This window comes from Spea bombifrons, chromosome 7 (assembly GCF_027358695.1).
Source record: "Spea bombifrons isolate aSpeBom1 chromosome 7, aSpeBom1.2.pri, whole genome shotgun sequence".
Lineage (NCBI taxonomy): Eukaryota > Metazoa > Chordata > Amphibia > Anura > Pelobatidae > Spea > Spea bombifrons.
In genome coordinates, this window is record NC_071093.1 from 42,083,574 (window position 1) to 42,111,022 (window position 27,449).

General features: G+C 43.5%; 3 protein-coding genes across 4 annotated transcripts in view; 1 reads left to right on the plus strand and 2 right to left on the minus strand.

Annotated features, from left to right (window-relative positions):
- Positions 1-160: 160 nt before the first annotated feature.
- On the minus strand, positions 161-4,757 carry ECI1 (enoyl-CoA delta isomerase 1). Its single transcript, XM_053471185.1, has 7 exons — positions 4,619-4,757; positions 3,540-3,641; positions 2,843-2,970; positions 1,733-1,879; positions 1,457-1,578; positions 924-1,102; positions 161-645 (listed from the first exon to the last, which is right to left on the minus strand). The coding sequence occupies exons 1-7, from the start codon at positions 4,668-4,670 to the stop codon at positions 479-481; spliced, it is 897 nt and encodes a 298-aa protein (XP_053327160.1). The 5' UTR covers positions 4,671-4,757; the 3' UTR covers positions 161-478.
- Positions 4,758-7,952: 3,195 nt separating this feature from the next.
- On the minus strand, positions 7,953-15,133 carry DNAJA3 (DnaJ heat shock protein family (Hsp40) member A3). Of its 2 annotated transcripts, XM_053471459.1 has the most exons (12): positions 14,940-15,133; positions 13,498-13,610; positions 12,613-12,696; positions 12,328-12,534; positions 11,871-12,023; positions 11,639-11,786; positions 11,315-11,379; positions 10,621-10,749; positions 10,270-10,385; positions 10,085-10,182; positions 9,520-9,640; positions 7,953-8,394 (listed from the first exon to the last, which is right to left on the minus strand). In XM_053471459.1, the coding sequence occupies exons 1-11, from the start codon at positions 15,082-15,084 to the stop codon at positions 9,531-9,533; spliced, it is 1,368 nt and encodes a 455-aa protein (XP_053327434.1). In that variant the 5' UTR covers positions 15,085-15,133; the 3' UTR covers positions 7,953-8,394; positions 9,520-9,530. The 2 variants fall into 2 exon arrangements, with proteins under 2 accessions (XP_053327434.1, XP_053327436.1); XM_053471461.1 differs by lacking the exon at positions 9,520-9,640.
- Positions 15,134-17,502: 2,369 nt separating this feature from the next.
- The window catches only part of CORO7 (coronin 7), a 48,078-nt gene continuing 38,131 nt past the window's right edge, over positions 17,503-27,449 (plus strand). The window contains exons 1-7 of the mRNA XM_053470656.1: positions 17,503-17,707; positions 19,425-19,521; positions 20,041-20,115; positions 21,058-21,128; positions 21,638-21,815; positions 22,502-22,578; positions 23,954-24,004. Coding sequence (XP_053326631.1) covers positions 17,648-17,707; positions 19,425-19,521; positions 20,041-20,115; positions 21,058-21,128; positions 21,638-21,815; positions 22,502-22,578; positions 23,954-24,004 — 609 coding nt within the window. The 5' untranslated portion in view covers positions 17,503-17,647. The remainder of the gene's footprint in view (positions 17,708-19,424; positions 19,522-20,040; positions 20,116-21,057; positions 21,129-21,637; positions 21,816-22,501; positions 22,579-23,953; positions 24,005-27,449) is intronic.

Sequence of the window (27,449 nt, forward strand, 5' to 3'; positions counted from 1 at the left end):
CAGTTTGTCAAACTTTTAATAAAGAGATCAGCCACAGCACAGAATACCTGAACACTATTTAGAAAGCCTCATTTATAGGATGATGAGCAGAAAAACACCAAATAAACAATTTTGTTTTAAAAAAAAAGTAAACAATAGTTATCTGCACTGAAATCTCTGATTATTAGTGCTCAAGATTTTTTATTTCCACAAAATAATTTTCAGCTTATTCGTATAAAGAACCTATATTCAGGTATCTAAACAAAACCGCGTACCCAAAAATGACACATAGAAATACTGAGGATGAAGCTTTCCGCGGGTAACTTCCCTTAAGGCTTTAGGTTAATTTGTTTAATACAGTGACAAAATCAGAGAAGGTAATTTAAGCAATTTTCATAACTTTCACAGCGAGAGGTTTGCCTACTTTTGCTTCACTAAAGTTTATGGGTCTGCGAAGACCTACGGGCTTAATCCTCAACATCCGCATCCCCTTCGCGAATTACTGCTTCCTCTGTTTCAGTTTCTCCATGTAGATCTGCAAGGATTTTTGGATGGAGTCCTTAGTGACAAAACCAACAAAGTTTTTGATATCAGCTTCCCGTTGGCTTACAAGCTTGTCTATGGTCTGCTTGCGCATCATGGACTTGGTGATCTGACGGGCATGATCTGCGGGAATAAAAGGGAGAGGGAAATAACCATCTGAAATATTAGACTTATTGCAGTTTGTGACACTGCTGACCTTTAACCCCCTTGAGATCGAATGACTAACAATTGTGCTATAAATGTGGTCTAAAAGACTGTATCCGAGCATCAAACATTCCACTTTTTGCTGCAAATTAGATGTTCAGCACTGGTATAGGTTCTTAAGCCATAGAATACTAAGATCAGGCTATCCTCAACAGGACAATTAGATAATTACATCTTCAGGTACCTATAAATCTTACCTGGAACTGAGAGCCACTGAGTCATAACAGAAGACGCCGTGCTTAGTATTTTATCTTCTGGCACTAACTGATCTACAAGGCCAACCCTTAGAGCCTCAGGAGCCGGGTACATCTGTCCTAACTGGAGGGATTGCTCAGTCACTCGATGACCAACTAGGTTTGTCATGGTGTCTTTAAACCTGTAGAAGAAAAAAAAAATATTATATATCAGTAACCATACATTGATGGAATGGGTTATCATAATAACGTAACACATCATCAGAGGGTTTATCGGCAAGCTGGCTGCTGTAAAAAGTAGACCAAAGGCGTAAACGTTAACTGGTGTAAAAATTGAAATGCATCAAAAAGATGTAGAAATGTTTTTGATGCTAATAACATTAAAATAATTATGCAATAGTTCTATTGGTGTTGCAGAGCGGTGAATATAAATGAAATACATATGAAAGGCCTCTTGCTAGTACTAGGATTTAAGGATTGCGGTGCGTCCCAACAATGAAACATTGTCACAGCAGAAAAGCATTCACCCCCCCTACCAGAATGGGGCAACGATGCCCAGTTGGGTCTCATTGAGGCCGATGGCATATTTAGGATTGTCCACCATGATGCGGTAGTCACAACACATTGCCATAAGACATCCTCCGGCTGGACTCGACCCCTAAGAGAGACAGAATTACAAATATATCTAAAAACACAGCAAGGGACTTGGAGGAACGAGGTAAAATGAGGTGCCAAGTTGGTTAACGTTTTGATATGCTTTTCTCTATGCAACAAATTTACAAGGGGCAATGTTTAATACGGTGATCACTTGCATTGACAGCCGCGATTGTCACCATGTTGGATCCATACAGTTTCAACCACATCTCTTGCACTGCTCTCCAGAACGCCGCATAGTGTTCTGCGCTCTTTCCGCACATCTCGGTGATGTCCAGCCCCGCAGAGAAAATTTTAGGTACAGCCTGGAAGAACGAGAAAAGAATTGAAAATGTGTAACACCTGACGGTATTTCAAACGGCCACAGAGGGATGCTTTGCTTTACAGAGGGTTTTACTGTAACCTCGGGATGTATTGAGAGCTGTATGTAATTGGGTATTTAGAAAAATAAAAATGTATTTACACAATTTTATACCTACAGCTTTTATACACAAGTTTTTTTTTCTCTTCCAATAAAATGTTTGTGGGCAGAAGACTTTATCTCCCTAAATTAACTATGCATTATAAAGGGTCACCTGGGGAAAATATCTCTGAACGAAGTGCCGAGTTGGCCTCACGCAACTCAGTGAAGTAGAGTTCAAGAAATCTCAGTTAAATCTCAGCTATTGTGAAAACAGAAGCTCACTGCGGTCAGATCTTCATAACACAAAGTAAAGGTAGGGAGATGAAACTGCAACTCTCCAGACAGCTATCTCTTTAAGGAATAAAACCCATTATGGTGGCTTTTAGGGCTGTAGCACCCTGTTATGGACCCAGCAAACTTAGATAAAAGGAGAATCAGGGGAGGAAAGAAGGACACCAGGCCTTAAGTCCAAAAGAGGGACTGTCCCTCCTAGACTGGGGCATTTAAAAGGTATAAAGAAAAAAAATACATAACTTGGTATAGCTTTGTGCAAAAACAAACAAAAAAGCTGCGTAATGGAGAAGCTGTTCAACTGGCAAATTTCCCACACGCACACGAAAACTAACAAATTCTAACAGACATTTATGACTCTCCTCCTCAATTTTCATTGTGGAAAAGTGACCTAAAAGCTCCAGCTCAAAAATATGAACATCGGTAGGGTTTGGTAATATCTTTGCAACACATATATTTTAATAATCTATTATCAAACTGTTGTTCCACCCTACACAGCAATCTGATTATTATTTATCGATTTATATAGCAGTAAGATATCCCGCAGTGCGGTACAACAGGTGCATAGACATACAGAGGTCAGTATGACGCCCCGACAGCCACGGTCCATCTCCAGCTTCTCCAAGCCGATGGAGAATTCTGTCAGAAAGTCCAGGCTGAGACTGTTCACTGGAGGGTTTTTCATTTTCATGAGTGCCACTCCTGGGAAAAAAAACAAAGCTCTATTATAGGACACATATGACTTATCGGTATGAAAGGAGGTCAGCGGGTTGTGGTCTTTGATCACTAAAGCATGGCTTTTGTGAGCAACCCGATCCACGCTGAAGGGCCATAGTCCCCCATTCACTGCCGTCAAATGAATATAAGAGAAAAAGTTCTAATATATTGGACAAGGGCCGAGGATTCACATACTATCCTTGAGTTCTAAAACACATACCCTTTTATTCCACACCTGGGAAAAAAAAGTCTCATTAAACCATCCCTTTACAAAAGTAAAGCTGCAATTACATACATGCATTTTTTTTTAGTGCTTTTTATGATTTTTTTTTAATAAAATTGATTTCCAAGAAAAGAAAAAAAAAAATCATTATTAAATCACCTATTGGGACACTTCAATACAAGTATTACGCAATAATTACAGAAATCTTAAAAATCCCAAAAGATTTCACTATGGAAACAAATGGGATTCTTCATATATATGAATTGTGCTTCGTAACCACGTCCCACAGACTGAAATTCCCAGAAGGGCAGTTTTGTTTGCCCCCACTCACCCGTCGCTTCATCCAGTTCCACAAGAATCTTATCGTTACTGAAGTGCCGCCGGCTGCCAGAATCCTTCCATGATGCCCCCGTTAGGGCGCTGCGCACACACCCTGGGCACCAAAGAAACAGATACAGATCGTATTAACAGGAAGAACCGTTATCAATATTCATTAGGGCCACATTAGGTTACCGTCAGCTGAGAGATCAAGGTCAGACATGTATAAAGATACGGTTTTAGGGAAGAAGATCACGCATGGACACTCACATGGACCCCGTTTCGATTATCCTATTCCCCCGTAATCTGTATAATAATAACCGGAAGGTACTGCTAGAAAAACGTTTATATCCTACATAAAAGGATTAAAAACTTGTTTTTTGTACAATTTCTTCTTAATAGTAAGTTAGTCATTTATAATGTTGCAGTTTCCCGTTGTGTGTATTTATAAAACTCACAAATTAGTCCATCAAGTTAATTTCAGAATAATTGCAATAAAAAATCTAATTTACAAATATAGAATTTGGTGGCAGACTCGCCCCCGTCTAGTCTGCCTATTTTTTCTGATAAAGACCCAAACCTTAATCAGTTGTTGGTGTCGTCTTAGATTCAGGAGCCATATACCTATCCCATGCATGTTCAATACCCTCACTGTATTACCCTCTACCACTTATGCCTGGAGGCTGTTTCACTTATCTACTACCCCCTCAGTTAAGAAAAACTTCCTGACGTAACATCTACTCCTGTAATTTAACTTTTATTTATAACTAATGAACGCAAACATTTATAATACAAGCATAAGGACACAAGGAAAACATGACAAGCATTGTCTATGGCCGGTCCAAACAATAAGTCTTTATTGGGGGACTCTATGGTCGCACACTGGGACAGACAGTCTCCCCAGTCAGCCAGTGTGTGGGGCCTGTCGGAGGACACGTCTCTCTCCCCCCGCGGTTTGCCGGTCACTGAGTGGGAGGCGCGGGAAGACAGTCAAAGGAATAGGGGGAGGTGGGGGAAATTTGTCTCGCGCCGTTGGAGCGGGAAGGGAGCGCGCGGAGACTGGCGGTTCATTTTGGGCGGGAACCCACGCACCTGACAGGAGCCGGGCGGGAGCCGAACCCCTCAGCAAAGCCAGCGCCGCCATCTTGAGTGACCTTCACTTTTTTCTCCCCCTCACTCTGCGTCCAAAGCTCACAGGCTGGCTCCAAGCAGCAGGGAAGTCGCGTTTGTGATGTTTGAAGTGCGGCCCCTGGCGGGAGGAAAGAGGAACTGACTCGCAGCTGCCTCCCAATATCCCCGGCACGTCACGTGTTTGATTATCTTTCATTAAAAAAATCAGATAATAAAAACTTATCTGCAAAATATAGGTGAAGCGTAAACTACGAGCCAATTAGGACTTTAATGTATGTGAAATAGTATAGATTGCCAGAAATGCTCCTTCGCTTGCATCTGTATAAATACAGCGCAGTACACGGCCTGCGCATGGCAAAGTTAAGCCAAAGCTTGACAAAGTCCCCAGCGAAGGATAACACTCCAGTATTAAAGGAGAGCTCCCGCCATCATTTATTACTAGTGTCAGTTGATTGGCTCGGTCTTGCTCACCTAGTCGGACACTCTTGACTAATGAAAGTCTATGGAGGAAGGGACTTAATTAGCATTGCCCAAAAGCAAATGCTTGGTGTGGTGTTTGAGCCGGGAAACTCATCCAAAATATCACATGTCTGACAGCAATGGCAGCTGCCAGGTCTGCAGATACAACCAAAATGTGATAAAAACAGGTTTTTGGGGGTTATTGCTGTATACATCTCTGGAGCGATTATTACAGTATACGGCGCTGGAGGTATATCACTGTATACAGCACTGGGGGGGGGTATATTACTAGATACAGCGCTGGGGTATATTACTGTATACAGCACTTGAGGTTATTACTGTATACAGCGCTGGGGTTTATGCAAGCAGCCTCCACCTAATCAATTACAACATACCCCGCAGTTATCATATGTATTAAAGTGCGCGTGAAGGCTGGCGTATCCCTTTAATATGTGCGGAACGGGCGCCCCCTGGTGTTATTAATGTAGTAATTCTGAATGCAGTTGGAGGAAAGTGAATTGTGGGGCAGCAGTGCCATCTACTGGTAATCACAGTGAAAGGTTTTTCTAAAACACCTTCCATTCTGTTAAAGAATTCCAGCTCCTTGACTTCATTATTTATTATGACCACTCAACCCCAGTACGGTGCAACCCCAGTACGGTGCTTGGCTGGCCCTGTATAATGTATAGTTAAAGCAATGAGATTCCTTCGGTCCCCTTTTCTTGAGGTTTTACTAATTATTAATACAGTCCCGATATTGTTAGATCACTTTATGGTGTCTGACAAACACTACAGTATCTGTACTGTGAACCATGAGTCCAGTCATACCTTTAGTGACTAGACCCGCTGGCTTATCTCCAACAACAAGCTTGTTGTCACTGAACAGACTTCAAAGAAAATTCTGGAAATGTTTCATTCATGTCTATTCCAATTGATCTATTAGAACATTATTCTATTGGAGAAGAGCGGACAGATTGTAGTAAAAAGAGGGAAGATACTACCAGCAGGGCATGTAGCGGACGTACAGATCTGCTACAAATACCTTGGTATCCCACAGCCACATGGGAACCGTGATGAGGAGGCAAGGAAGGCATCAACATCCACGTTGAAAGGAAGAACAAGATCAGGGTCATCGCCACATACGCCATGCCAGTCATCAGATACCGTGCTGGCATAGTGAGCTGGCCAAACGAGAACATGGGGGCCGCCGACATGAAGATCCGTAAGCTCCTTACAATGTACAGAAGTTTCTACACCAAGTCTAACACCCAGAGACTATACACATCGACAAATAGCTGAGGTGGCTGGACTTAGACAGCACCGAGGCACTGATTATGGCACCAAGTTGGCGGAGTGATTCCAACAGATTCCAGGAACGACATCAGAACGCTCTGTCCAGAAGAGCCAAGAGTGCCGCGCTAGGAACAGCTAAGACACACAAACCTCAAACTCCCAGGCATCTTACGGATACACGCGTGTGAACATTGTGAAACACGGAGAGTAGGAATGTTTTATTAATTATTTCAAGGAATAAGTCATTTGACAAGGCTGTCCAAGCCCAAACTCTGAGAGCCAGGGACAAATTTTTCTTTTTTGCACTGCTTGGTGACACAAAATAAATTTTAAATAAATCTATAGCTTTGGCAGGATAACAGCCCTTGGCAGGTGGTTTGACAGACATAACAGCTAAATCCTCCAGGCTGCCTATTTTCATATTTTCTTCCCAGGTGGATTAACTGTGGCTTCAACCATCACTCTCAGCTAGACAGCAGTTGAGGGTAAGGAACACACCTTAACCTGTATGAAACATAACATCCACTCGTATAAAACACATTCTGCAGTCAGCGGACAATCGCTGCTTGTTGCATCTGTCAGAACCACAAAATGTCTAAAAGGGGATTGAACAAAGTTCAGTGTAATAAGAATTCTATTATGATTTTTATTGTATATTCTATTAAATAGAATTATATTCTAATTACATTTCACCATTATCATGAAAGTTTAGAATAAATAGTGTGTTAGTGAGAGGACAAGTGAACTGATACTAGAAGCTCTTAGATGGCTTAAACCAGAGGTTCTTAACCGTTTGGTGCCACACCTTCACATTTTAACAGCCCAAAGAGCGAGGCTTAGACAGGATGAGTTTGCGTAAAACAATTTATTTAGTTGAGTGGCTGCTCACACCTCCCCTGGAGTCGGGCCAAACATCCCTAGTGGAGACGTATCCCAAAGGTTAAGAACCCCAGGCTAACAAACAGAGGCAACTCTGAGACAACTACAACGGGAAATCACCTTTTCCGCTTTCAGAAATAAAACAAATAAAGCAGAGTAGCTGGGGGCTACTCAGAGCTCTTCAGCCATACACAAGTTGAGTATAATGACTGAACCTTCACCTATTCAGTAACGCTGTATGGTTAGGGGAGCTGCTGCCGACGGTGCACTGAACAGCGGAGCACTTTCTCTACTGCTTAGGCTTCATCCTCAAGAGGGCCGGTATATGACATTGAAACACTCTGGCTTAGTTCCATGGAAATCCTACGGAAGTCCGTTCAAATCTCTAAAGGATAAGTACCCCAACTACAGCTATAGGGTGATTAGCCACCCCAGTTCACCAAGTGAGTGAAGCAGAACAGGAACATCCCTACCCCCTGAATATGCCACGCTAGGCTTCTTAAGAAGAAAGAACATTATGTGATATATATATATATATATCCCTCCGTGTATAGATACTACTTCCATTGATGTCACTGCACTGGGATGTGTACAAAAGACAAATCAGGTGCAGCTAAACAGTTACAGAATTGTTTTCAATCCAGTAACATTTTCTTACAGGACAAACAATTATGCAGATATTTATTTGCCTGAATGCAAAAGCAGTAATTTGAGTATTACGATAAAATTGCTTTGTTCTCTGTTGCACCGTTCTTGGCTGCTCCTCATTAACACTTTTTGGAAATAAGTGAAGACTGAGACCGTTGTTTTTTCTTTTCTTTTTTAAGCTTGATAAAAAGAGACAATTGAAAAAAATTACAAGTGTCTGATTTGTCTCCATTCACATTGCAGTTAGAACAGGCGTTTCCTTCATGTGTAGTTGCAACTGGATCTGTTGGACGTGAAGATGTGGTGGCGTATTTAGTTATTTAGTTTGCTGGGGTCCATCAAGGCAAGTTCTAGTTTGGCTACATGGCTTCAGACTGGAGATGAGCATTGTCTCAAAGAAAGAGTCCAAAATATCTGCTCTGTGTATCCTCTAACCTAGTTGCTGGATGATCTCTTTCCTGAAAAGAAAAATAGCAGATACAGTGAAGTCGAAGCATCAGAAATAAAGTTGCGTTTATTTGGATTTGCCAAACAAGCTGAAAGGACAAGTAGCCCTGACAAGTCTCAACTATAGACCAAAGACTGTATAGAAGGTGTACTCAGACACAAGAGTATGCATGTGTAAAAAAAGTGTAAAGATTGTATTTAGATAAAACAGCACGACTTGGGAACCTCTCCATCCAAGCAAAGGAATTTTTCCAAAGAATTTGAACAAAAAAAAAACAAAACAAAAAAAAACACTTAATTCCAGACGGAGTTGGGCATCACCAGAACGTTAAGCCCTGGCCCAGATACAGGCAAGCTTCCGCTCCTCGAGGGGCCGTTTCTCTATGATGTTCACGGAATTCCCAAACACCCAGGCAATTGCTTTTCAGCAAATTAAGACATTTAGGCTTCTATACTAAGCAGTGCCTGACAAAAGCCCATATTATCTGAGCGTGTATGTAACACTGCAGCTGGGATCAAAGAGTCCCCGGACCTCAGGCAGGGAGACGTTACATCTCGTAACACACGTGTATACAAGTTTCCTGAAGCAGACCTCAAACGGAACACAATTTGATTCCCATCACTATATATGTCACGTTTAGTCCTTTTTTCACAACCAAAAAGTTGCTTTTGTGCAAAGAACCAACTAATAGTTTTTTTTCCGCTACGGAACTTGTTTGTTGTCACGGTTCTGGTCCTTCTGCTATCCCAACAGAGAATCTACCCGATTAAAGCTGCATAAACTGCATCATTAGCACATATCTAGTGTGCATTTTCCTTTGTAAGTACAATTTCTTTTATGTTTGCTGCCATTACTTACAAAGCCGCGTTAGCACTGATTATTTTGAGAGTAAAGTATCCATTTAAGGGGAATCCATCCCATTTTATCGTCTCTATGAGTACTATTTGATTGCTATTCTATTATTGTATGTATTTTACCTTCTAAACTGCTAGTTTTACACAAGCGCGTTAAATATCATTATCCCAACACACCGGCAATCTTTAGTTATCTGCTTGAGGTTTTGGGACCGGTTTTTAGCTTTGTCAAACCCGTACTTGTTCGAGGAGGGAAGCAGAGAAAAGCGGACTGTTCCTACCTCACCCGGGTTCAGGAACTAAACATTTTCTTTAGTCTGCTTAGGAATCCCTCCTTGTTCTGCCCTGCCTGTTCAGTATCAGGGTTCTCTTCCCCGGCTGCAGATGTGTGCTGGGCGCTGCCTAATGAGCACAAAACATACAGGCGTCAACAGCCGTTCAGCAACCAGCCTCCCACCGACAAAAAACATCATAACCTCAAAAAAAAAAAAAACCTGCTGAACGTACAGAAATCTCCATGAAGAATATCCACTGATAAAGGCATTCAGCTACAACACTCACAAGCTCTATCCTAGAGCCACAAATCTTTGCTACAATAGCCAAGGATATTCAGAAGTTCCGACGCACAGAAGCTGCCCCATTTGGCAGCAAGACATCGATTGTGAAATCAACCAATCAGGATGGAGAGATTAAAGAGCATTATTACAGAAATGGCACTAAAAGGACTACGTAAAACGTATTTTCTGAAGGTGTTTGCATATTAAATAGAAGTATAAAGTTACTTTTTCAGCTGGATTTATGTTGTTCCTATTCATTGGGCTGGATCAAACATCTGTGATTACCCACCTTTCGCTGTGTTTGTTATTCCATTCACTGTGCCTTCTACCTCCGTCTCATCCTCTGCAAAGCTCTGCATCAACGCACGCTGTCTGTCAGTTAAATGCCTGGGGGAAACGTGGTAAAGGAGGCATTGGGTCATTCCGCAAGAAGAACCATAGTTTCAGTGCTTCAGATTCAGGTGCGTTTCTTACCTGGGCACCTTGATCTTGATGTGGATATAGTGATCTCCAAACCCGTAGCTGTTCATTCGCGGGATGCCTTTGCCGCTGATTCGAATCCTCTGCTCCGGCTGGCTGCCGGCTGGAATCTGGAACCAACAGCGAGGGGAGAGAGTGAACCCTGAACAGTATTATATCAGCTATAGAACACTATGGAGCAGACGCTTCTGAATTAATCCGTTCTATTAAGTTATTAATCTACTCCTAACCAGCACAGCAAACGGCCATAGTTTTATTTATGGATTTTTGAGCTTGCATTTTAGTTTTGTGTTTTCCTTTTTTTACAGTGAAAAATTACATCTGATGGCTTAAATATGCACTTACAGAAATATTAATTGGTTCGTAAAGTCCTTGCGCACGGGCTGTGCCTCCCAACACAGCTTGCGCGATGGATATAAACAGGTCTGAGTGGATATCGGGCCCTTCCCTTCTAAATATGGGGCTTTTCTGCACCTGTAACAAAATGTGAAATTCATTTAGTTTATCATATCCAATATCCCCAAAACATCCCCTTACGAGCATCTATACGGCGATCGTACTGGTACCATTAAGATGGGGAGCTGGCGTGGGCTATAACGTCCGTGCCGATGTCCATACGGCTAAATCATACAATGAAGCAGGCAACTACGCTTTCTGTAAACCTTATGTGGTTACAGCCCAGCATACACTCCGTGCCACAAGGTACAATTCAAATATGTTTCTCTCATGCTGGCTTTGCTTAAAAAACTGAATTGCATTTTATAAACAGATCACCTTTTCCCGCATTAGGATACTTCGAGAGGAGCAGAACATTCGTGGAAATCTGATGCAAGATTCTGAAATCTACACGAGTCTACACGAGGTACAGTGTGCAGTTTGCCATTAACACACTGCCCTCTGCTGTACAGAACATGCCTGCGCAGCCACTTGGGAAAACCTTTCCCCGTCTTGTACAATATTATACAATATTATAAATAATCCTATGTGTAAGAAAGCACACATTAAAGATGAAAACTCACAAACAGGGTTCTCCACCTACCCGAAATGTTATGAATATTTCCTTCTTCCCCACTGGCATCCGCACTGTCTGCCCGTCTTCCACACCTGCCACAAAACAAAATCACATAACCAGCTCGTCCCACTGGATCTCATATTCCCGTCTCAAAAGCACCATAAGTATGTTTTGTCCCGGCTATTCCTATGCTCATCCCAAGCAATTTGAGCTTCTTTTCAGAGTTTTTGCATCTGCCACATTTTTCACTGCAGGACAGACACAGGGAAAGGTCACCGGAAAGCAAACAGAAGGGCGCAGAGGACAAGGTACATGTTGCACACGATGTTAGTTTCATTTAGAGGCACCAACCTGCAGGAACGGGCACGGTAACGGTTCTCTTCTGCTTGGTTTGACCAGTTCCTCGGCAAGAAAGGCAAGGATTGGTCATCAAGGATCCTCTCCCACCACAGCGACGGCAAGTTGAACGCATAACAAACGGGCCGGTGTTAATGGTCTCCTACAGAAACATAAATGAGAAGGATTAATAGATATAAAGCCAGAATTGCACATAGTGTACGCTCCGGACTGATCCCATTCTTACCATGCCAGTGCCGTTGCAGTAGTTGCAATGCTGCAGTTTGGTGCCTGGTTCATTGCCTTTACCGTCACACCTTTGACAGGTATCTGTGATATTTACAGAAATCTCCTTATTCACTCCCTTGGCTGCTTGAATGAAAGTCAAATCCATGATATACTGCATTAAAAGAAAAAAAAAAATGTGTAAATGGACAGTACACCAAGAAAAACAAAACTTTATGCTATAACGTGAAAGGTCTCTGTTTTCCTCAATAATCCATCAATTTCATTAAAACTCTTTCATCTGGCCAATGCCAGAAAGCAGTCTCCTGGGCAGAACCTCTGCTTGATCGTTGGGTAAGAGATCAACTAAATACTAAGCAGATAAATAAAACAAAGGGGTAACCTGCAATACACTTTAAACTACACAAGAACGGCATCAATACGTCCAGGCTTTATAAAATATGAGCTTAAGGTCCCACCTCCTGAGGCTGCTCAAACACAGAGTTGAAGTCGCCGAAAGGTGATCCGCCAGAAAACTCCCCAAAGATCCTGCGAAAGAGTTCTTCTGGATCGATGCTGGGTCCCCCTCTCCAGTACTGCTGTCCACCTCCGCCACCTCCCCCGGCACCAAAATCTGCCGTGCCGTACGTATCATACTGCTTGCGTTTCACCTCATCACTCAGGACCTGCGACAAACGCACACCCGATGATTAACAATAACTCAGACAAGTTGATCATTCCAGCAGCCAATAAGTTCTTCTTACCTCATATGCTTCTGCTAACTGGGAGAATTTCTCTTTGGCTTGAGGGTCATCTTTGTTGGTATCCGGATGATATTTCTTGGCCAGCTAGACAAGCAAATAGGAGAGGATTTAATACAAGACAAAAAAAAAAAAAAAAAATCGAAAAGTCTTTTACTATTAACATTCCAAACTACAACCTTTGTAGCTTACAGATATTTGTTAAACCATTTACTTGGCAGGTTTCACACTACAGACCCTTAAAAAAACATGAAACCTGATCACAATCCATTATAAACAAGCCACCCAAGATACAAATGTTAGTTTAATTAAAACTGCATCCAAATGCTTAAAGGTGACAATTCGGCCCCCGCATGCACTGCATCTCTTAGCGGAGTTTTAGCTAAATAAAGAACACATTGTGTGTTTAAATTCAGAGGGCTTCATCAGAATCCCCACTATGCATACCCTTTTACCAGCCCCTCCCCCCATCGCATTTTAACTGAATATGGCTAAACTATGGGTTTTTTTTTTTCTAAATAAAAGTCATAAATGTGTATTAAAGTACCTACTAAGCACTTCAATACACATCGATCTTTGCCGAGGCATTGCTGTCATGTAAAGCATGCAATGATTTTCTTGCAAAATAAAACCAATATGGAGTAGTGGAGAGCGTGTAAAATCATTGTGTCGTAATCACTCATTTCATTTGGTCACCTAGAAAAACCTACAAAGGACATTCCGGCTTTTACAGATAAAACAAAAAAATAAAACTGATGCAATAGGTCCCATGAGTAGGACAAGAGGTCGATTACCCCCCACAGGCAGTTACACGCGAGCACTTAGTTAGCGACCCTTTACAACAGATTTGATAAGAAACTTTAAGATGAAAAGTAACCGGAGGAATACCTGGTAATAGGCCTTTTTAATGTCCTTCTGGCTGGCGTTCCTTGGGACTCCGAGAACTTGGTAAAAATCTGTTTTGTTGTAAGATGATGAACTGGTGTGAAACTGGGATACGCCTGAGAAGAAAACACAGGAAGAAATAAGGGCAAGACTATCTATCAACATCTACCAAATATGCCACCCGATTCACTGACCGACCGACCGAAAGAAAATAAAGGCAAACTTTGTGGTGGCCACCTGAAGACGATGATATTACCAGAGACCGTCTGGCATTTCACCCCAATGACAAACCACACTTAGCTATCAGGTTCCTTCAGGTTTTCCCCGTGACATCTACACAGATGGAGACACTTCGCTATTTGCTGTCCAGTTGATGCTGCAAACCGTTTATAAACTTATAGCAGTGAGAAAGCTTGAGCGCTGCCTCTCACGTAATGACAGCGTGCACCCCAAACCATCACATCCCCGACAGCATGCGCGCCAGCTGGTCTTTCATTTATTTTTGCACAGAATCTGCCATTGTGGGCCAAAAGTTCCAGCTTTCAGTTGCTTGTCTGGGGAATATAGCCTGCTTGGCATTTAAATAAACTTTCCAGCCCTTCCTATGCTTTCTGGGGTTCGGATTGGATTTCTCACGGTCTGATCCATACACCCATTTGTTCTTTTAACAAAGTACAGCGCCACAGAATACGATGGCGCTATATATAAAAAATAATAATAAGGGCCAATAATGACAGCAAGCACTATAGCAGATATCAAAACAGCTTTCCCATCACACGAGTAGACTCGCTAACACTTAAAGAAAGGAGGGCAACTTCTCCTATATTCCAAGAGAACAGAAATCTATATAATGGAGAAAAACGCGTTGCCGATGATCCCAGCCGAGTACTTTTGTTACTCATTAAAGTTTGACTCGGGGAAGATGGTTTAGGTGTAACGTGAGGAAGTTTAATTTTACAATGGAATAGCCACCCAGCAGAGGGTAATACAGCGAGGGGATTTAAACATGCGCGGGATAGCCATACGGCTCCTGAATCTAAGACGAGACGAACGACTGGATCTGGGGGCAAATGCTATGTTTTAAGTTTAAGTCAGCACAGGGCAGCCTCATTAGAAGACAGACTGTAATGGATCCAACCGGCAATATAGTCAGATCCCACCTAAAAACCAGCAGCAGAAGGCGACAACCTTGCAATGTCTTCTCAAGAGCAATGTACCTACCCTCCTTCTCCCTCAGCATGCATTTTAATGTATTAGCCCGAGTTACCCTTAAAATGCCCCTGGCCACCAGCAGCAGGTGGCGAGTGTAAGAATATGTATGCAGAGAGGCAGAGGAGCCATGACTCCCTGCACGGGGTGCTGTATAAGCTGCACATGACTGGGATGACATTTCACAGGCTGCCCTCAGGTCAGGTACCGGGTGCAGACAGGCTCCACTCACTCACCCAGCGCAGGCCCTCGTCCTACCCCGCGCAGGGCCACTAGCAGAGCCCCCTCAGCACGTTGCCATCGTTTAACACCAGGGAGCAAGTGGCCCCGAGCCCCGGACACAGCGACCAAGAACCAGCGCGAGGAACAGCGAGCAGCCATCTTGCCTGATGTTAACCTGGACCTGCGCACGCGCCACTTCCCTGCCGGTGAGGAAAGTCATTGGGACACCGGAAGTACGCCACTACACTCTACCCAGCAGCCTCCGAGTTCCACACACCGAAACCCAATCGTCTTTCATCCTGTCAGTTGTATTACAGCGAAGTTCAAAACACTAGAGAACGCTGAGACTAGAGACTCACTAGAGCGTGATGCTTGGGATGCTCGATGGCCATTTTAACTAAGGGCAATGGTCTCTTCTGCCAGCAGTGTTTTAATTAAGGCATTTAGTAAAGCAGTGGGCACCAGTAATACTAAATGCTCGGATTAACGTGACAGTGTACTCAACATCATTTTTATTTTATTCCTCAGGAACATTATTCCTAATTATGTATAAAAATATTTTTTTACAATGTATTTGGTTAAATACAGAGATTCCTACTCATAGCTGTCAACTGTCCCAATATTTTAATAGGAACTTAACACATTTTGAAAACTTTAACACAGTGCCTGGTCAGGTATTCCACAGGCCTCCACAGCCATTGCCCTAGGTATGGGGCAGAAGAAGGCCCTAATCTCCTACTAATGATCTGATCATGTCTGTAGTGTTTGCATACAACTGGCTCATACTTTCAGTAAAATTGCATGTATATGCTTTATAATGGTTAGATCCATTTAAATGGAAACCAGGATACATACATGGGGCCCCTGCACACACCTTGCAGCGGGGCCCCTGAATCCTATATTACACGAAAGTGCGTGTGATATACAGAGGTCTGCGCTACTACATCTGCAGGTGCTTAGCGTGTAACCGTGTGGACGGATTAAGAGCTGGCATTCTGTCCCTTCGGAGACGAGCCCCGGGGCTCCGCAGATCTTCAGGAGAGCAGCAACCTCTGCCCCGGCAATGACAGCAGCAAAAGGCAAAAACGAAGGGACAGACAAACACCCCGGGCCCGGGAAAAGCAACAGGGCCGCTCCGCAATCTAAAACAAGAGGGTCAGACACTTTCATGTAATTTTAAGGATTTTTCTTTCTGGGAGAGTAGCAGATAAGTGGAACAGCCTCTCATCAGAAGTGGTAGAGGCTAATACAATGAGGGAATTTAAACGTCCTTGGGGTAGGCAAATGGCTCCTGAATCTAAGACGAGACCAACGGCTGATTAACGTCTAAGTCTTTACATCAAGACTTGATGGGGCCGAATGGTTCTTATCTTCTTTGGTACCCCCAAAAAAAGCCAAGAGCCGTTATGAACGGAGACTGGATGGACCCCCGAATCAGAAGCCGGACCATTCGCAATGCGAAATGTGCCTAGAAAGAAAAAAACATGTTTTGGGGGCCACTGGAATCATCTACAGAGAGGATAGAGGCAGAACTACTTAATGCCAGGAAAATAAATCTGGAAGGTGGCTTTGCTGTCGCCTGCGGCTACGCTGCTCTGAATGTGCCCGATCTTGTCTGACATTGGAAGCCGACCAGCATCAACCAATTAGTCTGACGTTAGTCGCTGAATGGGAGACCTCTGTTGCCGCAGGCACTTTTTTCCCTACTCCTGGAATGGTGGGGATGATGTTCCTTCATTAAAAATGGGTACATTTTATTGAGTCACCTGCATTCAAGCAGGGATATCACCAATAACATACGTGTGGCAAAAACACCAGTTGGGAGACTTTTATATGATCACAGCAGTGTAGAATAGGAAAGAGTCAGTTCTAGACTGTGTTACCCTGAGAATCTGCCCCTTCGCCAAGAGATTAGGGCAAAACCCCAAAGACTCAGGGGCAAACCCAGAGAGTTCCCAGCTACGATCATGGGTGAAGCGATTTTGGAGGCTTCATGTGTTCCTGTGATAGAACAGTTAGCGCTCCCTTACCCAAGTGTGTGGGACACAAGTCTTTGTTACCGTGATAGGTTTCTCCGCTTGCTCTTATGTCATCTGTCCTGTAGCAGTGATTGAAGACGTAAGATATGACATCATTCGCCAATCCTTCCAATGTAGCGGCATCTGTGGTGAATGGAACCGGCAATGGCTGCATGGATGCACTCGGCGATCCACCATTTCGCCAAATGATTCTTATCTGCCGGCAAATTCTACGCTTCTACGCGTAAGTTAGGCCCCATTGATTTTGACAAGAAGTATAAGCATAATTATATTTCTAAACTGAAACCTAAAAATATAATAATTTATATTATTGTTGTTTTTTTAAATGGTATTTTGTAATGAAATATGTATTCACTTAAAGCAAAATGTATGTTTATATATTATATAATAATTATAACAGTATCAAAATAATGAAAATTCTATCATTGCCAGCCATCCACAGCCGAGTGCAGAGCAATGGATAGTGCTGGGGAGGAACAGGCAAGAGCAATAGACGGCGGATGACATCGATGGGATGCTGTCTCAGGGGTAGGGAGGGGACTCTGGGGAAGGATAGAGTGAGAAAGGAAGCGAAAGGCAGGCGGCAAGATACAGATAGCTGGACAGATTGAAGGAGAAGCAGACAGACGGTCTCAGGGACAGACTAACAGCAGCTCAGGGACAGACAGAGTGCTGTCTGCATCATGAACCGCTTCAGGACATCCAAATTCAAGAACTGCATACCCAAGATCCCCAAAAAACAGGTAATGGAGGGCCAACAACTCCTTTAAGGTGGACTAGTTATGTGTGTGGCTTAACAAGGGTTAACATGTTCATGCACAGTGGCCTAGTGATGTACATAAAGGGTTAAGGTGTACATAAAGGGTTAAGGTGTGTTGTGGAAGGGGTTAACATGTTATGTCCAGGTGCAAGAGATGGGGAAACCTGATGTGCATGCACAGGAAAGAGTTCACTTGTGATGGTCAGGTACACTAGAGAGTTAACCGGGATTGCTAAGGAAATGAATTATCTGGAAAAGAAACTGGGCACCTAAGGGTTAATACGACCCATGTACATGTAAAGGATATGTTTAATAATTACAGGGAGGTGCGGAGAGGTACACCCAGGTCTTATGTTTCCACATGTACAGGGGGTGAACAGAGTCTGACATGTGAGTTAGGGAGGATCATGCTTCTTACATGTATGTGCAGGGGATGGGACACTAATAGGGACATGGCTAATGTATGGTTAATGCAGAGAGTTGATTTCTGTCCTAGAAAGCGTTAAAGTGATTGTTTCATTGGAGCTGTCATCTGTCAACCTTTGGACTAAATGCAGTATAAAGACCAGGCATTGGCGTGTTGGGAAGGAATGCTTTAGCTCTTTGATTGCCAGCGGCTGAGCAATGCAGCCATTTGGCAACTGAATAGTTAAAGAAAACCCTCTTTCCTCTCTGAAGATGGTGTATCTCTCATAATCCCTTTAATTGGGATAAAAACATGGTGGGCTTAACTCTTTCCGCCCCGGCTGTCAGATGCGCTTTGCTGGCAGGGGAAGCGGTGTTTGAAGAGCTTGCTGTGCTGATAGTTTCCGGTCTCTTGTTTGTTTGGAGATGTCACAAGATTCTTATTTCCTCCGTCTCTTCCTCTACCAGACACCACCTCGCAAGCCTTCGGGGCACAGATGCCGGGGATGCTATCCCCGAAAGAGGTCACGCGAGGCCTTTAATGATTAAAACCCAAATCACGTAGGACAGCCAGCCTCACTTCTCTTGTTGCACTACCACCCTTATCACTCTCAGCCAGCTTACACACACGTATGTCTTTACAGAATGCACACTCACTCTGGGCTTCAGCAGATCCCTTCAAATGAATTCCACGTTTATGCTTCATTTATTCTCCATGAGATTATTCCGTCTGTCCGGCCAGAAACCCCGTTCTTCTACCAGCTAAATGTAACTTTAGAAAATAATAATAATATATGATAATAAAATAATAATTAATATCTAATAATAAAATAATTAATATCTAATAATAATATAATAATAATAATAATATCAGTGATGGGGCGTAAACGCATCTTGGCCACTAAGCGTTTCTCTAAGCATCACAGAGGTGTAGATCGAGACTGAAACAAATAAACTACCTTGGCCCGTCTAATTGTTTATTTACATGATAATACATAACGTAGCAGCATGTATAGGGTTAATAGCCTTAATAACGCTTTGTTTAAAATCATCTGTAAAATACTCAAAAAGCTGGGAAGCCGCTTTTCCAGGAGCCGCGTGATGACCGGATGGCACACGTGATGACCGGATACACGCGTGACGCAGGTGTCCATTCTCAGGTCACAGAGAGAATGAAATGTGTTCAAAGTATCGTGACTCCTCTCCATCTTAAGTCAGAGACCCGCCTGATCCCCGACTTACGTCGGTTGCGTGTTTTTTTCTGTGCTTCTCTTACGGCGCCGTGTGTTTTTCAGGACTGGATCGGGGATATTGGCGCGGCCTCGTCTTCATCCAATGGGAACAATATCAAGTGCGGGCAGCGGCTGATCGCGTATAACACGGAGAGCGCAGGTCAGCAGCTTTGTTTCTTTCTAAAACTAAAAGTTAGTGTTTTTCTTGCAGCCTTCTTTAGAACTGCAATTTTTGAGAGTAACGGTGTAGTGGGTAAAGCTGCTGCTGACCGCTGGAATTCTGGTGCACGGCTTTAGTTACCTGTCTCGATCTCTGTGTGTGTGATTCTACCTTTCGTCTCTTGTGTCTCTCCCGCTCTGCCTCTACCCGAGAACCGTCCTTCTATCGCTTCCCAAAACAGATGGTGACAATTTGACATGTTGAGCACGTGTATCAGAATCTCAGTGGCAGTTTTCCAGCCTGATACTGTATTGTTAGACAAGCAGTACACAAATGTCTAAATTTACTGCCTCCGAAATAACACAGATGGTATGCCATACGGCGCGCTTGGTTTTAGGAAACACTCCAAGCTTGTGTCGGTGTGATTATGCCTTTCTTATTTTGGGTGGGGGTGGTATTTATTAACCCTTTTATCTCTGAATTGGGACTGATTGTGCCCACCCTGTATGTTTGTTTCAGGGGTCCTGGGAATCACCCCGCTGGAGGTCTGCAACGGAGAGAAGAGGTCATTTTCTCGGCTTCACTGTCACTCAGGTATCTTTTTGCTTCATGAGTACCCCATCCGGGGCTTATTCACAAACCCACTGGGCAACCGGGGCAGCTGGGGGCCATTTAGGACAGCCTATTTGGTACGTCCTCCATTTCTAGAGGTTTAAAATTCACCTGACATCAGTTTATTAAGTCCTTTGGGCTGCTGGCATGTTATCAACGGATACCCGAGCTGCCAAGAGCGACCCACCAGGGATCAGCGAACACAATGTGCCATTGGAACACAGGAGTGATGGGAGTGATAAAGGGCCACTGGAACACAGGAGTGATGGGAGTGATAAATGGCCACTGGAACACAGGAGTGATGGGAGTGATAAAGGGCCATTGGAACACAGGAGTGATGGGAGTGATAAAGGACCTCTGTACGCCTACGAAGATATTCCATAAAAATCAGCTGTTTTGCAGCTACGATAGTCAGTGACCCAAAATTTTAAACAGTAGTGTAAATACAATTACGGCGTCTGTACACCTGACCCCCCCAGCACATAAATACCTCTTCCCAGGGCAGATCATTATAATAATAATCATTATTGAACCCTGCGATTTCCATCCTTTGCATTCAATGTATAGATCCGTGTTTTGTGTCTTTGCCATGAAGTTTGTGTTTGTCGATCCGCTCGTGCCGGCTGTCAGTCTCACTTTAAGGGTCTTTATTCAAAGCTGTAAACGCTATCTGCTGACCGAACATTTACCTGTCTGTGTTCTTTTTTTATTGTCTTGTCACCTTCTTTCACACATTTTGCCTTTTAATCTTTATTTTATATTTTTCCATACCTTTTATTGATTTATTTTTTTAATCCCATCCTCCTTTTTCTTTGGGTCTCTTTAGAAAGCTGATGAGATTCCTTTAGGTCCTTCTTGCTCAGTCTCACTTTTAACCCCCCCCCCACCTCCCCTCATGCATTCTCCATCATTTCTCTCTCTCAGACTTGGTGTCCGATTTTGCTTTCTCTCCGTTTAACGACAACCTGCTGGTCACCGGATCCAACGATCAGACGGTGAGTATAACCCGCCCCGATTCTCCTCTGATCGCGAGGCTCACCCTGTGGATGATTACAATGTTACCAGGTCTCCTAATTAAAATTTTTTGTTTTTTCCAATAATTTCGTTGGTGTACACAAATAAATGAAAATGAATAAAATTCATGAAATACTGGCATAAAAAATATTGTTTTAATGATTGATGAGGAGTCTTACGTAGCCTTAGCAATATAGGTGAACGCAGCTTATATATTGCCGCTTAGCAACGGCTGATTATATATCCTGTTTTTGGACAAATTCAGCCATTTGAAGGGTTAATATTTGGAGCGCAGGGTCCACTCATTAAGAAAGTACGATATAAAGCTCCCAGATAAACCGCGTCCTCCCGGTCACCAAAGCTACCTTCCCGGAAGGCCTGCTGGTAAAGTGCCTTAATATAGGAATTGTAAATACGCTGGCGTGTAAAGAGTTAATATACCTCACGTGCGTATCCGCCGCGTTTTACCGGGTAACACTCTCTTCCGCAGGTGAAGCTGTGGGATGTCGCCAAGCCAGGGGACGAGGGTGGCCCCGCCGGTGTCCTGCCGGGGATCGGCGCACCAGTGCGGGCTCTGCAGTTCCACCCTGCGGCAGATGGCCTCCTTGTAACCGCGGCCGGGAAGACGGCGCAGATATGGGATATCTCCCGCGAGGCCAGCTTAGCAGGTAATACAGAGGATATTTTACCGTAAATAGCCAATATTAACACTGATAGCCAGGGTCGGGCAGACGGGCAGATTTTCCGAGGCCAGGCTCACCTTAGAGTGCCAGGAGTACCCCTAGGAAGCTTGCCCTGGGTCCCATTAAAAGGTGCTGCAGGTAATTAAAGGTGCTGTCCCACTTAGACAAAATAACGCTTTACTATGTAAAAAAAAATAACCCTTAGCAAATATGTCATTTTATCATTTACTTTGATGGTTTAACTGCATAAAAGAACATTTAAGAATGTTTTAAGTGCCTGCTTTTGTGTTACGTGCTAATTAAGTGATCCCAGCAAAGATTCTGAACGAGATAAATCTTTACGTGATTTAAAAAAATGATTTACGGGAAGGGTTCAGGAATTGAGCAGCATTAGGAATGATGTTTCTAAAGCTGCATTCAGTGACTAGAATTACGCTCAGCGGGGAAAGTAGAACAGCAGCCTTAAGAATGAGGTTTTCTGGCACTTTTATTTGCGAGCTGTAGTGACAGTCATGGCCACTGGGGGGAGCTGTTTGCAGGATAATGTGTGCCAAGGCTTCAGGCTGTGTTCTATCTATCTATCTATCTATCTATCTATCTATCTATCTATTATTATTAATAAACAGATGCTTTATATATATATATAACTCCAAACATGTTTCTGTTTCCAGCCCTGGATTTACATGGAGACCAGGTGCAGAGTGTTAGCTGGAGTCAGGATGGGTTCCTGTTGGGGACAACCTGTAAAGTGAGTAAATCTATATTCTTCCGCACACCCATTGGTCCACCTGGGATCATCTAAGGATCATGGAGATGTATGTGTCTGCAGACTCAAACCTTAATCAGTTGTTGGTCTCGTCTTAGATTCAGGCTCATATGCCTATCCCATGCATGTTTAAATTCCATCAATGTATTGTCCTCTACCACTTCTGCTGGGATGCTGTTCTACTTATCTACCACTCATTACTCATTACGCACAGAGGCTAAACAGACTCAAGTGGTTAGTTGGTTAGTAATTTAGGTTGAGAAAAGACCATCACGTTACCCCTTTTACCGATCCTTCCTGCTTTTGATTTAAACGGAGGCAAAAAAAAAAAACAAATTAAGCCATTTTTGAAAATGTTACCACTTAGGGGGGAAAATGCCTTCTAGGCTCCAAAAGAAAATCAGATTTCCCCTTGGATCAAGAAACTCTAAAATATTAATGTTTATTTGATCATTTATAGCCCTGTATGTTCTGCTTTTTTTTACCCTTTTTAGAAGGAATCCATTGTATTTAATAGAAATATATGCAGTGAATTCCGTACCTTTATTGCCCTGACTGTAAAGAATCCCTTCCTTTATTGTGTATGAAATCTCCGCTCTTCCCGTCTCTTGTTCTTTGAACGTTTCTGTTAATGGACAGGTCACCGGAGAGCTCTTTATATTTGGCCCTGTAAGTGCTGCTTGTTTCTCAGACGGGGGCCGTGACGCAAGAATAGGGGGTTAATTGACTCCTGTGCCAAAAATAGGGCATCGGATCGTGTATTCTTCCCAAGAACAGACAGTCTGCCTTCTAGAGTCAGACTTTAGCAAAATAATTCAGACATTGTCCAGCAGGTGGCGCAGTTTCCATACACAAATTTCCCATTTAACGCATGAGTCTATGTAGAGCAACCTTACTATATGACATCATCATCACATCATCATCATCATCATCACTTAGAGCTTCCAGTAGGTTACGTTACAATATGTATGTAAGCACTTATCCATTTTTCTTTTTATTGGTATATTTGGAACTTTCCTACTAATTCTTTACATTTTATGTATGAAAATACGTCAAATTCAGACCTTTGTGATATAATTTGTAAATTGCGAGGGTTTTCTTTGCAAAGAAAATGAAGCAAAAATAAGAATATGGGAGAGTCAGAGGTTTAGTTGTATCTTAAGGAAGTTTTACTTTACTGAGAGGGTGGTAGATGAGTGGAAAAGCCTCCCATCAGAAGTGGTAGAGGTTAGTACAGTGAGGGAATTTTAAGAATGCAAAAAAAACCCCAAAACAAATTAGGGGCTGATTTTTAGAGCTGGGAAATCTGTCTTCTTTTGTACTTCTTTTGTCTCATGATTACATTCCTGTGTTTCAGGACAAGAGGCTGAGGGTCTTTGATGTCCGGAAGAATACGGCAGCCTGCCAGGTAATGACTTGAAATGACATCCTGGGACAAGATGAGGCGTGCGAGGCCCTTATGGTGTGACATTAAAACCCCACCGGATACAGGGACAGGTTAGGACACGAGCACACGCAAGCATCCCGTGAACTTCCAGGACATGTTAGGAGACCAGGACCCTTAAAAAAAAAAAAAGGCAGGATCTTCAGATAATAATAGAGTTCAAAAGTTTGGGGTCACTTAGAAATGTCTTAGTTTTTTTTTTTTTTTAACAAATAACGTGGAATGGATCAGAAATCCAGCGCAGACGGGGTTAATGTTGAAAATGACTATTGTAGCTGGAAACAGCTGATTTTTAATGGAATCTCTTCTGTGTTCCAATGGCCCTTTATCACTCCCATCACTCCTGTGTTCCATTGGCCCTTTATCACTCCCATCACTCCTGTGTTCCATTGGCCCTTTATCACTCCCATCACTCCTGTGTTCCATTGGCCCTTTATCACTCCCGTAACTCCTGTGTTCCAATGGCCCTTTATCACTCCCATCACTCCAGTCTTCCATTGGCCCTTTATCACTCCCGTAACTCCTATGTTCCAATGGCACGTTGTGTTCGCTGATCCAAGTTTAAGTTTAAAAGGCTAATTGATGGTTGGAAACCCCTTTGCAATAATGTTACAGCCAGAAATGTCCTTGTTTTCCCCCAAACCTTTGAACAGTAGAATACATCATGGGAGGTTTTATGGGCGACTGAGATATTTATACAAAATTCTCTTTAATGGTTGAGATTTTTGTTTCGTAACAAGGTTCTTGCAGGGCATTTAATGATAACAAATCACAATGACTCACAGGGAAGGAAACACAACGTCTCCTATAAACATGCGGGAGGATAACGCAACCATAGAATGCCGCGCACGTTTAACCCTTGAGTCGTGGACCGTTGAGGAGCACTTTGGGCTGTACTCAGTAAAGGTTGAGATGGTCTTGGAATAAGCAAGGTATTTTTAAAGGGCCGAATGGATGTTTCTCGTGGAAGGCGTGTGTTTGGGGGATTCTACATTCAGATCTCCGGAGAGTTGGTATCCGTAGAGTAGCCGTCAGGTCATCTTCAGCTGTTGGTTCCCACATCCCAAAGGAAAGAAGGATGTGTTTAGCCTGGCCGAGCAAAATGGGAGTTGTAGTTTCTCAACAGCAGGACAGCTGACTATCTTTGGTGTAACTGGCAAGCTTGGCCGGCGCACTACATAACCCCGGCCACCAGGTGGCGCAGAGTGTTGGTGCTCGATGAATTCTTATAGTGTAAGGATAATTCCTCCCCTGGAGCTTTGTCCTTAAGGATTGCTCAGTTTTTACCTTTTACGTGGCGCTTTCAGGAAATACATTCGCTAAGAGGAATTCTATAGAGGTTATTCTATAGAGACTTTTCCCAGACGCTTTTATGAATCCTAGTATATATATTTCAGATGAAGAGCGAGGGGGAGAGAGGGCTTTCCTCTTAATCTGGAGTGGATCTGTCTGAGAGCTGAGAGCGTCGAATATTTCAGTAGTCAAATATTTTCTAGATTAGATCTATTGCTTCGGTAACAGAGATCCAGACCCTTGTGCGGTTCTAGGCTTGGAGGACCTCTAGAACTTTTTTTTATTGATCAAATTTTTTTTTTTTTAACTTTTATTCTTAAATGGTAATTAAAGGTGATTTATACTCAAAATACTAAAATTACAAACAGCCTAATATTTGACATCGAGTTATTTTAATTATAATAGCAACACAGCAGATCGGCCCCATTCGGCCCCCGTCTAGTCGCCCGTTTCTCCTGCTGTGAAGACTCAGTCGTTGGTCTCGTCTTAGATTCAGGAGCAATATGCCTATCCCATGCATGTTTAATTCCCTCACTGTATTACCCTCTACCACTTCTGCTGGGAGGCTGCTTCACATATTTTTATTACCTTTCTGAAGCAGAATTGCGCGAGGATACCGAGCGAACACACAGAGAGACTGGGTATAGATCTATATACAGACGCCTCACCCATCCGCTACCAGAGGACTGTACAACAAATCACTTTACGTTGCATTGAACAGTCCTTCGGTGCGTTAAAAAGTTAAGGCCCTCTTGTGCTGTTAGGAGATTTCTTGGAGGGCAGTGTGATTTAGGTGCAACATTTTAAAAAAGTGTTGTTATCACCATAGCAACCAGTGGAATGGTCCAGTCAGCAGGAACATTCCATAGGTTGCTATGGCAATAGGAACACTTTATTCGTCAACCCCATAGTCGGAGAAGGGATTGGTGGTTGGTTATCACTCATAGACCGTGCTCAGTATATATTAGCGCCTGTCCCATCGCTGCCCGTTGGGGGGTCTGTGGATGGGGGGGCAGTCTGGCAGGACCCTCGGGGGGCTGCTGTGCAGTACTGGAGCACCGCATGCTGCGGGAGGAGAAGCGGCAGCCTCCTTCTGGAGTGTGTGTGGGTGAGTTGGCCGCAGAAAACTCTTCCAGATGTTGCAGGGCGGTCCAGCATCCTTCAGCAGGGTGGATGGGGAGGGAGGAGAAGACATTCCTTCCTCGAGTATCATGCAATTCCTGCTCCCCCCAATCTCCTCGCTGTCCAAATACACTGAATTTCCTTTTTTTTCTTGCTGAAATGATCTGCAGACTTTAATACAGATTGGAGATCCTGGGGTGGGAGGCCTGGGGGTGATAATAGGAGCGCCAGCTGCCCTAGTAAAGGTTGCAGTGCTGATGGCTGCCCCCCCAGCAGGGACTCCGCTGCCCACCAGTAAGGGCTTGTGCAATCTGGAAAAAAATGGTTAACTGTTTCCGTTATAAAGCGCACGTGATCTGTATAATGTGGCCCAGATTATGTGATTTATTGGTTTGTAAATTTTATCCACTCCCTGCCCATCTTCTTGCTTTCTCTCCTTTTGCCCTCCACCATTGCCTTTTTACCCCTCGTCCATTCTACTCCCTGCTCTTCGTTATCATTCACAAGCCCCCCCCCGCTCTTATCATTCAGCTTATTGCCCCTGGACCATCTATTGCCGTCCCGCTCACCCGCTTCTCACCACGCTCTCCCTTACTATCACCCAAATTCCTCCTTGCCTCTCCCCCATTGGTCGGTTTTCTGTCCTCCATCACACCCCTTTCGCTCATCATGATCTGGAGTGGGCTTTACTGCATCCCTAAAAACAGGGTGCCCTAGGGGCATGCCTAGTCTCACTAGCGGGGAACCTGGCATAGTATGCGGCGTGGGAGCTGCTAGCAGGAGCGATGCTCTGCAGGTTAGAGTGTGCAGGGAGGCAGAGGGTGATATTCTGCCCCAGTGTGATGCTCTGCAGAGCAGTTTTGAAGGAAAGGATTTAATTGCAGGGAAATGCTGCTCCTTGGCATAAAGATGTAGCAGCACATGGCTTCCATTAGCCCTCAATCAAGCTTCTCATGAGAAAAGCCTCCCCCACCCCACATACACCCCCACACAC